At 36.3% G+C, this 15,973-nt stretch overlaps 1 protein-coding gene across 21 annotated transcripts in view; it reads right to left on the bottom strand.

The window, feature by feature from the left end:
• The window catches only part of LOC309634348 (contactin-associated protein-like 3), a 181,428-nt gene that overhangs the window by 51,338 nt on the left and 114,117 nt on the right, over positions 1 to 15,973 (bottom strand). For 18 of the 21 annotated variants that reach the window (XR_014248004.1, XR_014248006.1, XR_014248007.1 and 15 more), the window contains one exon: positions 2,054 to 2,164. The exons of 1 other annotated variant lie outside the window; for it this stretch is intronic. Coding sequence is in view for 16 of the 20 variants with exons in the window: in XM_082404288.1 (XP_082260414.1) it covers positions 2,054 to 2,164 (111 nt within the window). In the remaining 4 variants the exon portion in view is untranslated. Of the gene's footprint in view, positions 1 to 1,494; positions 1,741 to 2,053; positions 2,165 to 15,973 lie in introns of those variants that run through there. 2 more of the 21 variants (XR_014248002.1, XM_082404287.1) reach the window with 2 other exon arrangements.

The raw sequence follows: 15,973 nt of genomic DNA, 5'->3' as shown, positions 1-15,973 counted from the left end.
GTCAATAAAGACTCGGGGATGCTGGCTTTTAACAGAAAACACATATAGATAATCCTTCAGAAGGAATATTGATAAATTGTGCTGTCTAAAGCATGCTTTAGAAATGGGTCTGAAATCAGGTGGTAATATCTAGGGATATTTAGTGAAATGTACACTATATGCAATCAGAGTAGCAACAACCATGAAAAAAAAACCCTCATCAGTTGATTGCCACTCTTAAAATAATTAATTTAAATTTGCAAAGAGAGTAGTTTAAATATAAAAGATAAGCTTTGTACTTACCATTTTATAATGATGTCTTATAATATTCTGAGTTATTAGTTTTTTAATTAAATATAATGGAAATAAGTTCATCTTAAGCTTCAGGATTTTCCCTTCTAATGTTTATAAACTTCCCAGTGCCACCATATTGATAGCACTGGAGGCCTGAATCATAAAGATACTCTACACATGCAAATTAGAAACACAACACACAAGCCCCTCGGGCCTCTTTAAACTAATTAAATATGGCTTATTTAGTTTTTACAATTTTAGGGAAACCACTGGAAAGTTTAGATGTTAAGCTGATATTAGAATAACCACCAGACCGAAAATGGGTAATTTGATAACTGATCTCATTGAAATCTGGTTTCAATGAGAATATATTTTTACTGGGGTGCTAAAAATGATTATGAATGATGCTTTGAGGAGTAAATATCTGGCCACAAAATGCTTTTTCCTGGGAAAAGACCATGAAGGTGGACAATTAATGGACATGCCTTCCCATCCTGAGCTCACTGAATTTCTTCACCTGTGTTCTTACTCTTCCCTGCCAATCTATTTGATCACTTACTAGGTTCCCAAATTTGATCCTTAAGGACACAGTAAAGTTCAAGCTAGACTTTAACTCTGATCTTAGAAATGTCAAAGAAAGGGAGGAAAACACTCAATTCCTTAGTAGTATCTCCAGAATTTACAGCAGTGCGTTTACATGGGACACAGTTAATTTTAACTTTTACTTTCTGAATTCATCTTTCCTTTAAAAAATCTATCCCTTAAAACAGTAGCAAAACAAAAGCAGAAATAGAGACACAGACGTAGAGAACAAATGTATGGATACCAAGGGGGAAAGGGGTGGGGTGGGAGGAATTAGGAGACTGGGATTGACATATATACATTATTGATACTATGTATAAAATAGACAACTGATGGGAACATACTGTATAGCACAGGGAGCTCTACCTAATGCACTGTGGTGACCTAAGTGGGAGGGAAGTCCAAAAGGGAGGGGATATCTGTATGGGTACGGCTGATTCATTTTGTTGTGCAGTGGAGGCTAACACAACATTGTCAAGCAACCATACTCCAATGAAAGTTAATCAAAAAAAGTAGCAAAGCATTTGAATTTGAAGTGTATATATTCACTTATTTAATCCACTGAATTAGTATTTGTGCAATAGAAGAGGTAATTCACTCGACAACATTCAAGTAGCAAAAATGGACCTTTCCAAAAAGTAAGTCATTAACTCCCTTCCCACTAATAGGAAGGGAATCTTTATTTTCAGTAGCAGCCTTCACCTGGTCTCCTCCCAGGCCAAGTCCTGGGAATGGAGTCATTTTCCCATGACATCCTTTGGCAGCTTCACATCTTGCAAACATCAGGCTTCCCCAGTGGCTGCAGCACTGGCTCCTTCTTGTGTTGTTGTAGTTATTCATGACCAGCGCACTTGACTAGTCACCCTTCTGTCGCCGGTCCTAAAACTAAAAAGGGATGATAACCCTGGAAAAAATCTAGACTCCAATAATTCCCTTCTCATAAATCTTATTGATGATCATTTGCTGGCAATCAATAGGGAAGGAAGATATCAAAACAAACCAAAAACTGGATCATAAGCAAGAAGAAAGCTAGCAGAGGAATACTAGCAGATATGATGAACCTGCTGCTTTCTTCAGTTTCATTAAACTCAATATAATTAAGTTTTGACCTATAAGAAGGAATATGAACTAAAACTGAAAATAATTCTCTCTGGGAAAGAATCAGCGTGGATTGACAAGAAGACAGCTGCAGACTCACCGTCTCTGCGATTAAGGCTTGCGAAGCCAGGGCCGTGGCTGCTGGACCGCTCTGAGGAGCTGCTGAAGGAAGCCCGGGGCAGGGCAGACGCCAGAGGAGCGTCACCGCTATCTGGGGGGAAACACCACGTGCGGGTTAATACACTGATTAAAGCTTTCCTGTCCTCTCTTCCTCTCTTCTTCCTTCCCTTTTACTTTCCTTTCCTTCCTATTTCCCTGCCACCCTCCCTTCTCTTCTTCTTTAATTTCCTTTCTTTTTAGTTAACAGGCTAGGAAAATGCTAGAGCCTGTGGCAAACATCAGTCTTGATCAGAGGTGTGTTAGTAAACGTTGAACAACAGGCTCTTAAGGAAAATTAAAAACCCTGATTGGTAGCATTTGCCACTTTCCATGGTGTAAATACTCGTACCATGGCCAATTCAAAGCTATCAACGTGATGTCACTGACCAGGAAGTTGGAAAAAGAATCATTATATAGTATTTTCACCACGCAGACACAAGGTATGTAAATAACCTCAAGAGCACTGATAACAGCAAGATGACATAAAGTAGGAAGTGGTGAGTTTTCAGAATGTATTACTTTTGTTTTAATATGATTTAATTAATTATGTTTATGTAATTTAATTTTTAATAATGATTGTATTTTCATGCAAAATTCATGAAAAGTTAATGATTGGCTCTTGCTAGCTGCTAAAAATTGGTTCTAGCATGTCACTCCTAAGTGGGAAAATATTCAAAGTATTTCCTTGAAAATCAGAAAGAACACTTTCACAGACACCACTGTTTCTATTGAACATTGCACTGAAAGTCCTATCAGTACGTAAGAGAAAATTTAAAAATTAAAAGCACAAAATTGGATAAAAAAGAGCAACCGTTATCGTTTCCAGATGATACGATTATGGAGGTAGAAATTCTGAAAGTCATTGGCTAGCTTAACAATTCATTATACAAAAGCTGATAGTATTTCTAAACTTATCCATAGTTAGAAATTAAATAGAATAGCAAATACTAACAAAACATATAAAGTATCTAAGAATGAATCTTACAGAATTTGCAGGACATTTATGGAGATTATTATAAAAATTGTATTGAAAGACATTAAAGAAAAACTACATAAATTCAGACTACAATGATTGCAAATAGGAAGACTACTTTTAAGGTACCGGTTTTCCCTAGCTTGATCTAAAGATTCATTAGAAGTTCAATCAAAGCTCAGGAGGGTTTTTCACAGAACTTGAAGCAGTGAACCACACAGCTCAGGGGTTCTTAACATGTGGTACAAATATGATATAGGGGGTCTGTTGAGATGAATAGAAAAAAATTACATCTTTATTTTCACTAACCTCTAGCTAAAATTTAGCATATTCTTCAGTCACAAATGTAGACAAACCAGACTATATTCACCAGTGCCCGTGCATATGTTACCAACATAAGTTACAGATATTTTAATAGCAATCATTGTCCAAGACATCTAGAAATATTGTTTATGGTCCCCTTTACTTCAAAATAACAGTATTTATTAAAGTCACCACTAGATCTTGTTTTTGAATGCGCTAATAACTAAGAAGACACTATGTTACAATTTCTAGTACATTGATATCAGCATTTCAATATAACTATTTACTTTGTAACCCTATGTATACATTTTATGCATTTACAAGCATTGCTGTGAGAAGGGGTCAGGCTTCAGCAAAGTGCCCGAAGGGTCCTTGGCACAAGGAAGAGCAAAGAAGCTCCCGTTGTGAGTGTGTGCACTGCAAGTACAAAGCTGTTGAGACATTACTGGGGCATTATTAGCCATTCAGAAAATTCCAGAAGATTGGGATCATCCACAATCCACAGTCAGCTGTGCTAACTCGAATGTTAACGTGACAATTTCTCAGGGGACAATTTCTCTGCCTGTTGAGCAGACCAGGCCTGCATCATTCCCCCTTTAGGTAAAGGGGTCCCAGGGATCTAAGTAACCTGCTCAAAGTCACAGAGCTGGTGGAGGGTAAGTGAAGATTATCTCCATCAACTGTTTAGCTTGGGAAGCCTGCTCCTTTCCCAGCCTCCCCCACCACCCCCCCCCCAGCACGCCTTCCTTTCTGAGTCTCCCCAGACGCTCCCCACTCAGTCCCCTCTGCTCACATCTTTCTCATCTCACCGTATTGGGGTCTCTCCTTTCTGGGTTGGAAACAGTGAGGACCAAGTGTAGATTCTGGAGCCAGACAGGGTGTGGGCATGACATTTACCAAGCTGCCTACTCTTGGGAAGTCACTGGCCCTCCCTAAGCCTCAGTTACCTCATCTGTACAATGAGGATGTCACACAACTGAATCACACAACTGGACAAAGGGGAATCACACAATTCATAGGGTTTCTATGAGGATTAATAGTGTTTGCTTTTATTATTTTCAGTATGGTAAGACAAGTCATCACATAAGCTTCTTCAAAATATTCTATAAGGACGTTTTCCCTATAGAGAGTTATAGAAGGCAGCATGCAACGTTCCAAGCCATATTCTCATTTTTTATTCTTTCCTCAAAAGAAGGCATATGAATCTTAGTTTTTAAAAAAAAAAAAAAAGAGTAAGATGTACTGGCACTTATGAAGTCATCTTTGTCTTTGAGAAACAATTTTAAAAGTGATCATTTTCTTTACAACCCTAATTGGTTGTTCCAATTCACTTCCACACAGTCAAATTTGAGAATGCACGTGATCAAAAAACGTGACCATGTCCAATAAGGTACTTGGAAAAGAGCAGCTCTGTGTTTGGACAGTGTTTTCTGTACATTCACTGTGTTTTTAACTAAATTACATTCAAGTAAGGTGAAGTCTCAGATGCCACCCAAAAATCTCCTTAACCATTGTTTTCAATCTGAAATGTCTATATTTTATACTACGATTACTGGAGCCAAAATTGTTAAGACACAATTTAATTTTCTTTTTCTGGAATCATTAAAAAATATTTGATTTCCACTGAATATTATTCTTATCAATAGTCTGATACATACTATTTCTATCCAAAAAAAAAAGATGAATCCTGAAATGCTTCAAAGCTACAACAATTATTCATAAATAATTGTTTTTAACAAACGAGATGGCAAAGCAACTGAAAAGTACAACTATTTACCACTTAGGGAGAAAATGAGGTGAGTACAAGTAATAATCTTGTAAGAATTAACAAATGAAAATAGGCAGATAATATTACAGTTCAATAGGCTAAAGCAAGTTTATTTCTCTTCATAATAACACTCATATTAATAAGAAATTATTCTATGAAATAATCTCAGTTTTGAAATGCACTTATTCCTTCAAAAGTGCAAATGTACTCAGAAGCTCAAATGTTCTCAGAAAAGCTTAGGAACTCTAAAGGGAAACTGAGGATCCGTTGTAACGTGTCTTATAGAAAATACAGACACACCGTAATTGTTCATGATTTATGTATGATGCAGATCAGAGCGCTCGGCACATCCCTGTGTGCATGCTTCTATAATACGTTCTTATGTATTAAATGAGCAAACATTGTCTCAGTAGTTGTACCTATTGTAACATCATTTTAATCAATGGCCTATTGTTTGTCCTGCCAACAGAACAGCTTTATACTGAAATCATTAAACAATATTTCAGCTTCTGTTTTTAAAAATTATATATATATTCTTTTCTCCAGGTAAAATCTTAGAAATTTGGAACTTCCCATAGCTAGGGAAAACATAATCCTCTCAATCTAAGTGACACTATCTGAGTGTTTTCCAGACCCTTGACCTCCTCCTAAAACTACTTAAATCTACCCCCTCCATAAATAAAAAACAGTCCCAGACAAACCTCTGGATTACTACAGCTCCTTGGTGATGCATGCTCTTAGTTTCTTCAGAACTTTCAAATCCACTTTATACACAACTGTATATAAATGGCATCTTTTCAATATGCATTATGTTCTAAAGTAGACTAAAAATTCCTCAGCAAAGAAAATGTCACTTTACTGAATTCATTGATGAGCTCTAGTAGTTATCTGGTAGCACCTTTAGGATTTTCTATGTCTAATATCATATCATCTGCAAACAGTGACAGTTTTACTTCTTTCTTTTCCAATTTAGATTCCTTTTCTTTTTCTTCTCTGTTTGCCACAGCTAGGACTTCCAAAACTATGTTGAATAAAAGTGGTGAGAGTGGACATCCTTGTCTTGCTCCTGATCTTACAGGACATGCTTTTAGATTTTCACTGTTGAGTATGATGTTAGCTGTAGGTTACTTGTATATGGTCTATATTATTTTGAAATATGTTCCCTCTAGGACCCTTTCTGGAGAGTCTTTAATCATAAATAGGTGTTGAATTTTGTCAAAAGCTTTTTCTGCATCTATTGAGATGATCATATGGTTTTTATTCTTTAACTTGTGGTGGTGTATCACAGCCATTGATTTGCAGATACTGAAAAATCCTTGCATCCCTAGGATAAATCCCACTTGATCATAGTGTATGATCCTTTTAATGTATTGTTGGATTTGGATTGCTAGTATTTTGTTGAGGACAGATGAATGGATAAAGAAGATGTGCTACCTATATACAATGGGATATTACTCAGCCATTAAAAAGAATGAAATAATGCCATTTGCAGCAACATGGATGGACCTGGAGATTATCATACTAAGTGAAATAAGTCAGACGGAGAAAGACAAATATCTATTAAAAAATTTAAAACAATAATTCAAATAATTATTTTAATAATATAATAATAACCTTCCAAAACAGAAAGCACAAAGTCCAGAGGGCTTCCCTGGTGAATTCTGCCAAACATTTAAGGAAGAAATCATGCCATGTCTCCATAATCCCTTTTAGAAGATAGAAACAGAGGAATACTTTTTAACTTATTCTATGAGGCTAATAGTACCATAATACCAAAACCAATCACAGATATTACAAGAAATGAAACCTACAGACCAATATTTCTCACGAACACAGATGCAAAATCCTCAACAAAATATTAGCCATCAAATCCAACAATGTATAAGAAGAATTACAGGGAATTCCCTGGCAGTCCAGTGGTTAGGACTCCATGCTTCCACTGCAGGGGGCCCGGGTTCAATCCCCGGTGAGGGAACTAGGATCCCACAAGCCACACGGTGTGGCCAAAAACAAAATAATAAAGTAAAATAAAATAAAAATTTTAACAGATTTTTAAAAAATAGAAGAAGAATTACATACTGAAACAAGTGGAATTTGTCCCAGGTATTCAGGGCTGGTTCAACATTCAAAAATCAGTTTATGTAATCCATCACATCCACAAGCTAACAAAGAAAAATCACATGGTGCTATCGATAGATGAAGAAAAGCATCTGACAAAATCCAACACCCATCCATGGTAAAAACTCTTGGTAAACTAGGAATAGAGTTGAACTTTCACAAATTGATAAAGAATATCTACCGAAAACTTACAGCTAACACCACACTTAATGGTGAGAAACTGGAAACTTTCCCCACTAAGATCAAGACTAGGCAAAGATTTTCCCTCTCACCACTCCTTTTCCACATCCTACTAGAAGTCTTAGTTAATGCAATTAGACAAGAAAAGGAAATAGAAGGGATACAGATTAGGAACGAAATGTCTTTGTTATGGATGACAAGATCATCTATGCAAAAACTCCTGGAACTAATAACTGGTTATAGCAAGGTCACAGGATACAAGGTTAAAATACAAAAGTCAATTGTTTTTCTATATACCAGCAATGATCAAGTGGAATTAGGAATCTGAAACACTATGCTATTTACATTAGCACCTAAAAAATATAAAATACTTAGGTATAAATCTAACAAAATATGCATGAGATCTATATGAGGAAAACTACAAAACTCTGAGCAATTAATCGAGGAAGAACTAAATAAATGGAGAGATACTCCATGTTCATGGACAATACTCAATATTGTCAAGATTTCAGTTTTTCCCAATTTGATCTATAGATTCAAGGCAATCTCAATCAAAATTCAAGCAAGTTATTTTGTGGATATCAACAAACTGATTCTAAAGTTTATCTGGTAAAGCAAAAGACCCAGAATGGCCAAAACAATATTGAAGAAGAACAGAGTGGTAGGAATGACACTACCTGATTTCAAGACTTACCATAAAGGTACAGTAATTAAGACAGTGTATTGGCAAAAGAACTGGCAAATAGATCAGTGAAACAGAACAGAGAGCCCTGAAGTAGACCTGCACAAATATAATCAATTGACCTTTGACAAAGTAGCGAAGGCAATACAATAGAGCAAAGATGGTCTTTTCAATAAGTGGTAATGGAACAAATGGACTTCCATAAGCAAAAACATGAATCTAGACACAGACTTTTTACCCTTCACAAAAATTAATTCAAAATGGTTCACAGATCTAACTGTAAAGCACAAAACTATAAAACTCCTTGAAGATAACATAGGAGAAAATCTAGATGAACTTGTGTTCTGCAAAGACTTTGTAGATACAAAGCCACGATCCATGAAGAAAAGAACTGATAAGATGGACTTTATTAAAATTAAAAAGTTCTGCCCTGCAAAAGACAGTCAAGAGAATGAAAACACAAGCCATAGGATGAGAGAAAATATTTGCAAAATACACATCGAACAAATGACTTTTATCCAAAATATGCAAAGAACTCAAACTTACCAATAAGAAAACAAACAACTCCAATTAAAAAATGGTCCGAAGCTGACTTTAACAGACACTTCACCGAAGAAGATACACAGATGAGAAAGAAGCATATGAAAAGATGCTCCACATCATATGTCTTCAGAGAAATGCACATTAAAACAACAATGAGATACCACTACACTCCTATGAAAATGGTCAAAATCTGGAACACTAATGACACCAAATGCTGGCAAGGATGTAGAGCAACAGGAACTCTCATTGGTGGTGGGAATGCAAAATGGTGCAGCCTTTTTGGAAGACTGTTTGGCCGGTTCTTACAAAACTAAACATATTCCTACATGCAATCCAAAATCTGTTCCTTGGTATTTACCCAAAGGGGTTGAAAACTTATGTCTACACAAAAACAGGCACAAAAATGTTTATAGCAGCTTTAGTCATTAAACGCTAACACTTGGAAGCAACCAAGACACCTTTAGTAGGGAATGGATAAACAAACTGTGGTACATCCATATAGTGGAACATTAGTAATAAAAAGAAATGATCCATCAAGCCATGAAAAGACACAGAAGAAACCCAAATGCATATTACTAAGTGAAAGAAGCCAGTCTTTAAAGGCTACATACCATACGATTCTAGCTATATGATATTCTGGAAAAAACAGAAGTGTGAAGCCAGTAAAATGATCAGTGGTTGCCAGTGTTTAGATGGGAGAGAGGAATGAATAAGAGGAACACAAGGGATTTTAAGAGCAGTGAAACTATTCTGTATAATAATATAATGCTGGATACATGTCATTATACATTTGTCCAAACCCACAGAATGTACAACACCGAGAGGGAAACATCAACTATGGACTTGGGCTGACTATCATGTGTCAGCACAGGTTCACCAATTGTAAACTAAAAAAAGTATCAACACCACTCTGGAGAAGGATGCTGGTAATGGCAGAGGCTAAGCATGTGTGAGGGAAGGGGGTATATGGGAAATCTCTGTACTTTCTGCTCAATTTTACATAAACCTAAAACTGCTCAAAAAATAAAGTTTATTTTTAAAAAAGGGCAGGGGGGCTTTCTCTTTATCAACTACCCTGAGTATTCACTTAAAAATAAGTGCTATGATTTAAATAACTTACTGAGAAAGAAGAGAAACTTTCAGGGTTTTTTTTCCCCAGTTATACATCCTGGAGCCCATTTATAAAACTTAGTTCTATCCCTTCATGGTTTTAAAATCGTGCAAGGGTGTGTGACTCTACCAGCCTTCAGAGGAATCAAATATCTGGAGGGAGAATGGCTGTAGTTTTTCATGGATTGTCCTGCTTCAGCACCCTAAGCAGAAAACGATTTAGATCTGTTTTAAAGGTCAATTTTAATTATCCCAATTATTATTCACTCATGACTGCTGAAAAATTATATTCGACAAAAGGAACAGATTCCCAGTGGTGGGAGTGTTTCTAAAATTATAACTTGTGCCAGTTTAATGAATCATACTGCTTCTCATACAGGAACAGCACTTTTTTTTTTTTTAAAGAACCACTATTTATCTTTATTTCTTCAGCTTCCATCACAGTGCCTGGCACATGGTAAGCATTTGATAAATGTTTGCTGAATTAAATTGATCACAAGTCCGAGAGCAACTTTCTTAAATCTCCATATCTAAGTTATATTTCAACCCTGACATATATTGAGCTTAAAACATTGAAACAGCCAAGTTCATCCTAACAGAAAAATCATGCGGTCTTAATTTCCAGGCTGGGTGTGGGGTAGGTATGTGATAGTGGGACCCAGGAAAATATAGATAGAGAAGAGGGGTTCTCACTAATAGGAAGGGACTGCCAATGAAGTATTCATTTCAGAAGGCATTCTCATTCCTGCTTAAACAGGGCATGTCAGTAAAATTCAGCAATCCAACACACTCAGATATTTTTAAAAAATAATTCACAAATGGAAAGATGAGAACATGTCTGTGTTAGAAGTACCATCTCTAGATTTATCAAGATTGTATAATTTTGTGCAATGAAATTCAGGGGAGAAATAGACACAGCAGTTTTTCAGACACTGATACCCAAGGGGCAATTCCCCATCCCTGCCCCTGAAATTCTGATTTAGTGAGAGGATTTATTTGTGTACTTAAGGCAGACACATTCTGTTCTTCAGAGAAGGAAATGTACAACACTCGGGACAGGAGCTGAGAGATCTCTGCAGTGGATGAAAACCTCAACTGTGCCAGGAGAGACCCTCAACGTGGCCACCAGGAGTGTGCACTAAATTGCAGTTTTCATATGAGTAGCCCTGGTATCTGTATTAGGTTCTGTGGTTATTAAACCAGAATTGGAGAGTTGGGCAGTGTAAAAGACATACTTTCAAAAATCTGAAGCCCTATCACGCTAGTGCCCAGAAAGATGCACTTGGGAAACTCAGCTGTTGACTCATATTAGTATTGATATTACTTTAAATATTTAGTTTAAAAAGACTTTCACTATCCATAGCTCATTAACTGGAAAACTTCCTTGCTTGTATATAAATCTGAAATATCCATTTAAGGGGCAAAGTCTAATATGCCACACAACTTACTCAAATTGTTGAAATAGTCACAGAGCAATGAAATATGCAGTTTTGGGGTGACGTCAGTATCATGATAGTGTGAATCGTTCCTTTTTTCTCTCTCTCCTTTGATTTACAACTATTAGGACGTCCATAACCAGAAAAAAAAAAAAAAGCACCTATCCACAGCATACAACGACATCCAAGAGATCCATCCACCTGTGCATCCAAAGTGGGTGGACTGGACCATGGAGTAGGTAGCAGGGATTGAGGTAAGTGGCTGCAGAGCTGGTGGCAGGAGGCTGTGACAGCACAGAAGGCGGCTGCTGTTCTGGCAGCGAGCCAGCACCACCTTTCTGGCAGAGGAGCTGGAGGATGAAGGCAGTGACTGGAAGTCTACCCAGCCACGTGTGTTACAGCTGGCGGGACCAGTTGCTCTCTCTGAGGAGAGACTGCAGTGAATGGGCAGAGGGAAAGGAAAGGTAAGTAGACAGACAAAGAGAACTGAAGTAAAATGTCTCCTGCTGTCTGCCCCTGGAGGCAAGGGGACCGACCACCCAAGGACCCCCGGGACACCGCCCCCATCCCAACTTGAGGATACCTCTACCAGGCCATGGACACCCACAAAGCCCCAAGTGCTAAGTACACACACCTCCCCCCTGCGCCCACATTCTGCCACCACGCGTTGTTTTTGTTGTTGTTGTTTTTGTTTTGTTTTGTTTTAACTGTGTGGGTTCCCAATCTTAGAAGCCGCTAGTTAACGCTGGTAAGAGAAACCAAAAACTTGTGCCATAGCGCCACCTTCTGGAAAGGAAGGCTCCTAACTGCCAACCTGTTGCATTCTTAGGATCAAAGTAAACAAAGTCTTACCTAAATAAAAATGGTGTTTCATTTTTTATTTAGGGAATCATGGTAGTACGGTATCGCAAAAAAAAGAAAGACAATTTTCCAGTAGCCAAACCCAAAGGTATGGAATATTGTGATCTAACTGATAAAGAGTTTTAAATAGCTGTTATGAAGAAATTCAATAGAAAACTCATAAAGGCAATGCAATGATATTAGGAATGAAAATAACAAGCACAAGGAATACTTTACCAAAGAGATTAAAATTCTAAAAAAGAATCAGACAGATTTCTGGAGCTGAAGAACTCAATAAATGAGATAAAGAATGCATTACAATGCACTGGAAATAGAGCAAATCAGGTAGAAGAGGAATTAGCAAGCTCAAGGATAGAAATATAGAAATAATTCAGGTGGAAGAAAACAGAGAGCTAAGATTTTTAAAAAGTGAAGCCTATGAGAAATATCTGATTCTATTGGAAAGGGAAACGTAAGAATAATGGGCATCCCAGAAGGAGAAGAGAGTGGGAAGGGGACAGAGTTTATTTAAAGAAATAATAGCTGAGAAATTCCCAAATCTGGGGAAGGGATGAATATACAGATCCACGAAGCTAACAGAATATCTTGTTATCTCATCACAGAAAGACCTCCAAAACACATTTTAATGAAGCTGTCAAAATTCAATTATAAAGAAGCAATTTTAAAGGCAGCCAGGGGGGAAAAAAAAAAAAAAGACAGCAACCTACAGAGGTACCCCCATTAGGCTACAGTAGATTTCTCAGCAGAAACTTTGAAGGTCAGGAGATAGATAGTGGAATGACATATTCAAAATATTGAAAGATAAAAATTTCCATCTAAGAATATGTGGCAGTTATCCTTCAGATATAAAGGAGAATTAAAGCCTTTCCCAGACAAACTAAAGCTGAGGGAGTTTACCACCACTAGACCTGCCTTATGAGAAATGTTGAAAGGAGCTCTTCAAGCTGAAACAAAAAGACAAAAGTACACAAAACTCTGATTAAGATGATAAATACTCATAATTAGAATACTGTAAATCTTTTCTAGAACACTATATTAAATTCTTAACTATAATATAATGGTTAAAGGAAAAGAGCATTAAAAATAGCTATAGATACTACAACTTGGTAATGAAATCACAGCATAGAGATCATTTCTAACATTAAAAATAGAAAAGGGGAAGAGTAAGCAGATGAAACCTTTATAGGTGAATGAAGATAAACTGGCATCAGCAGGAAAGGGGCTATTTTACCTGTAGGATGTTTCATGTAAACTTCATAGTAACCACAAGCAAAAATCTAGAGCAGAAACATAAACATAAAAAAGGGGAGAGTGAGCAAATCACCATGGAAAACCACCAACTTATAAGGGCAGACAGAAAGAGAAGAAAAAAGGAACAAAAGAGAGACAAAATAAGCAGAAGGCAAAAGATAAAATGGCAATAGTAAATTCTTACATATCAATAATCACCCCTAAATGTAAGCAGATTGAACTCACCGATCAAAAGGCACATAGTGGGTGGATGGCTGAAAAAACAAGGTCCAACTCTATGCTCTCTACAGAAGACTCATTTCAGCTCTAAAGGCACATAGGCTCAAAGTGAAAGGATGGAAGATGATATTCCAAGCAAATAGAAACGAAAAGAAGGTGGGTATAGCCATCCTTGTATCAGACAAAACACACTTCAAGCCAAAAAAGGTAAGAAGAGACAAAGAAGGTCAGTACAGGGGTCACTACATCAAGAAGATATAACAATAATAAATATGTCCGTTCCCAAAACCTGATCACTGAAATATACAAGTATGTAATAATAGATATTAAGGAACAAATAGACAACAATGCAGTCATTGCAGGAATTTCAATACCCCACTATCAGCAATGGATAGATTGTCTTGACAGAAAATCAACAAAGAAACGTTGGACTTGAACCACACCTTACAACAAATGGATTTAATAGACACATATAGAATATTCCATCCAACAGTAGCAGAACACACATTCTTCTCAAGTGCACATAGAACATTCAGGCTGGATCATATGATAGGTCACAAAACAAATCTTAGCAAACTTAAGAAGACTGAAATCATATCAGCTATCTTCTGTGACCACAATTGGTATGAAACTAGAAGTCCACAACAAGAGGAAGATGAGAAGATCTACAAACATGTGGAAAGTAAACACACGTCTAAACAACCATTGTGTCAAAGAAGAAATCAAAAAGGAAATAAAAAATATCTCAAAACAAATGAAAATGAAAACACAACATATCAAATATCATGGCATGCAGCAAAAGCAGATCTGAGTGGAAAGTTTATAGCAATAAATACATTAAGATGTTAGAAAAATCTCAAGTAAACAAACTAACTTTAGACCTCAAGGAACTAGAAAAAGAAGAAAAAATTAAGCCCAAAGTTAGCAGAACTAAGGAAATAGTAAGTATCAGAATGCAAATAAATGAAATAGAAACCAGAAAAACAATAGAAAGGATCAAGGAAGCTACAAAATGTTTCTTCAAAAAGATAAACAACATTGACACACCTTTAGTTAGACTCAGGAAAAAAAAGAAGAGTCAAATAAATAAAATTAGAAATGAAAAGAGAAGACATTACAACTGATACTACAGAAATACATAGAATCATAAGAGACTACTCTGAACAATTATATGCCAATGGATTATACAACCTAAAAGAAATGGATACATTTCTAGAAACACACAACCTACCATGGCTGAATCAGGAAGAAATAGAAAGTAAGAACAGACCAATAATGAGTAAAGACACTGTATCAGTCATTTAAAAATTCCCAACACAGAAAACTCCAGGACCAGAAAACTCCCCTGGATAATTCTATCAAACATTTAAAGAAGTAATACCAATCCTCCTCAAACTCTTTCAAAATATTGAGGGGGAGAAAACACTTCCAAACTTGTTCTATGAGGCCAGCATTACCTTGATACCAAAGCCAGATAAAGATACCACAAGAAAAGCAAACTATAGACCAATATCCCTGATGAACATAGGTGCAAAAATTCTCAACAAAATATTAGCAAACCAAATTCAAAAACACATTAATAGAAGTATATACGATGACCAAGCGGAATTTACTCCTAGGATGAAAGGATGGGTCAACATATGCAAATCAATAAATCCAACACATCACATCAATAAAAGAAAAAATAAAAATCACATGATCTTTTCAATAGAGAAAGAAAAAGCATTTGACATAAAACAACATCCTTTCATAATAAAAACCCTTAACAGACTGGGTATAGAAGGAACATACTTCAACATAAAGGCCATGTATAACAAACACAAGGGTAACATTATACCTGATGGAGAGAAATGGAAAGTGTTTCCTCTGAGACCAGGAACAAGGCAAGGATGCCCAGTCTCACTATTCTTCTTCAATATAGTACTGGAAGTCCTAGCTAGAGCAATTATGCAAGACAAAGAAAGAAAATAGATCCAAATCAGAAATGAAAAAGTAAAACTGTCAGTATTTGCTGATGATATGATTGAATATATAGAAAATCCCAAAGAATCAGCCAAAAAACTATTGAAATTAATCAACAATTTCAGTAAATTGGCAGGATACAAAGTCAACGTACAGAACTCAATTTCATTCCTCTACACTAATGATAAAGCATCTGAGAAAGAAATAAAGAAAACCATCCCTTTCACAATAGCATCAAAAACAATAAAATACTTAGGAATAAATTTAACCAAGGAAGTGGAAGATCTGTACAATTAGAACTGCAAAACTGCTGAAAGAAATCAAGGACACCAACAAATGGAAAGACACAAACAAAATCAAAGAAATTGATGACACAAACAAATGTTCATGGATCCAAAGAGTTAATATTGTTAAAATATCAATAGTTCTAAAGCCATCAACAAATTGAACATAGT

This window comes from Balaenoptera borealis (assembly GCF_965194805.1).
Source record: "Balaenoptera borealis genome assembly, chromosome: 8".
Classification (NCBI taxonomy): Eukaryota; Metazoa; Chordata; class Mammalia; order Artiodactyla; family Balaenopteridae; genus Balaenoptera; species Balaenoptera borealis.
Note: the sequence above shows the minus strand (reverse complement) of the source record. Positions and strands in the feature narration are given on the sequence as shown.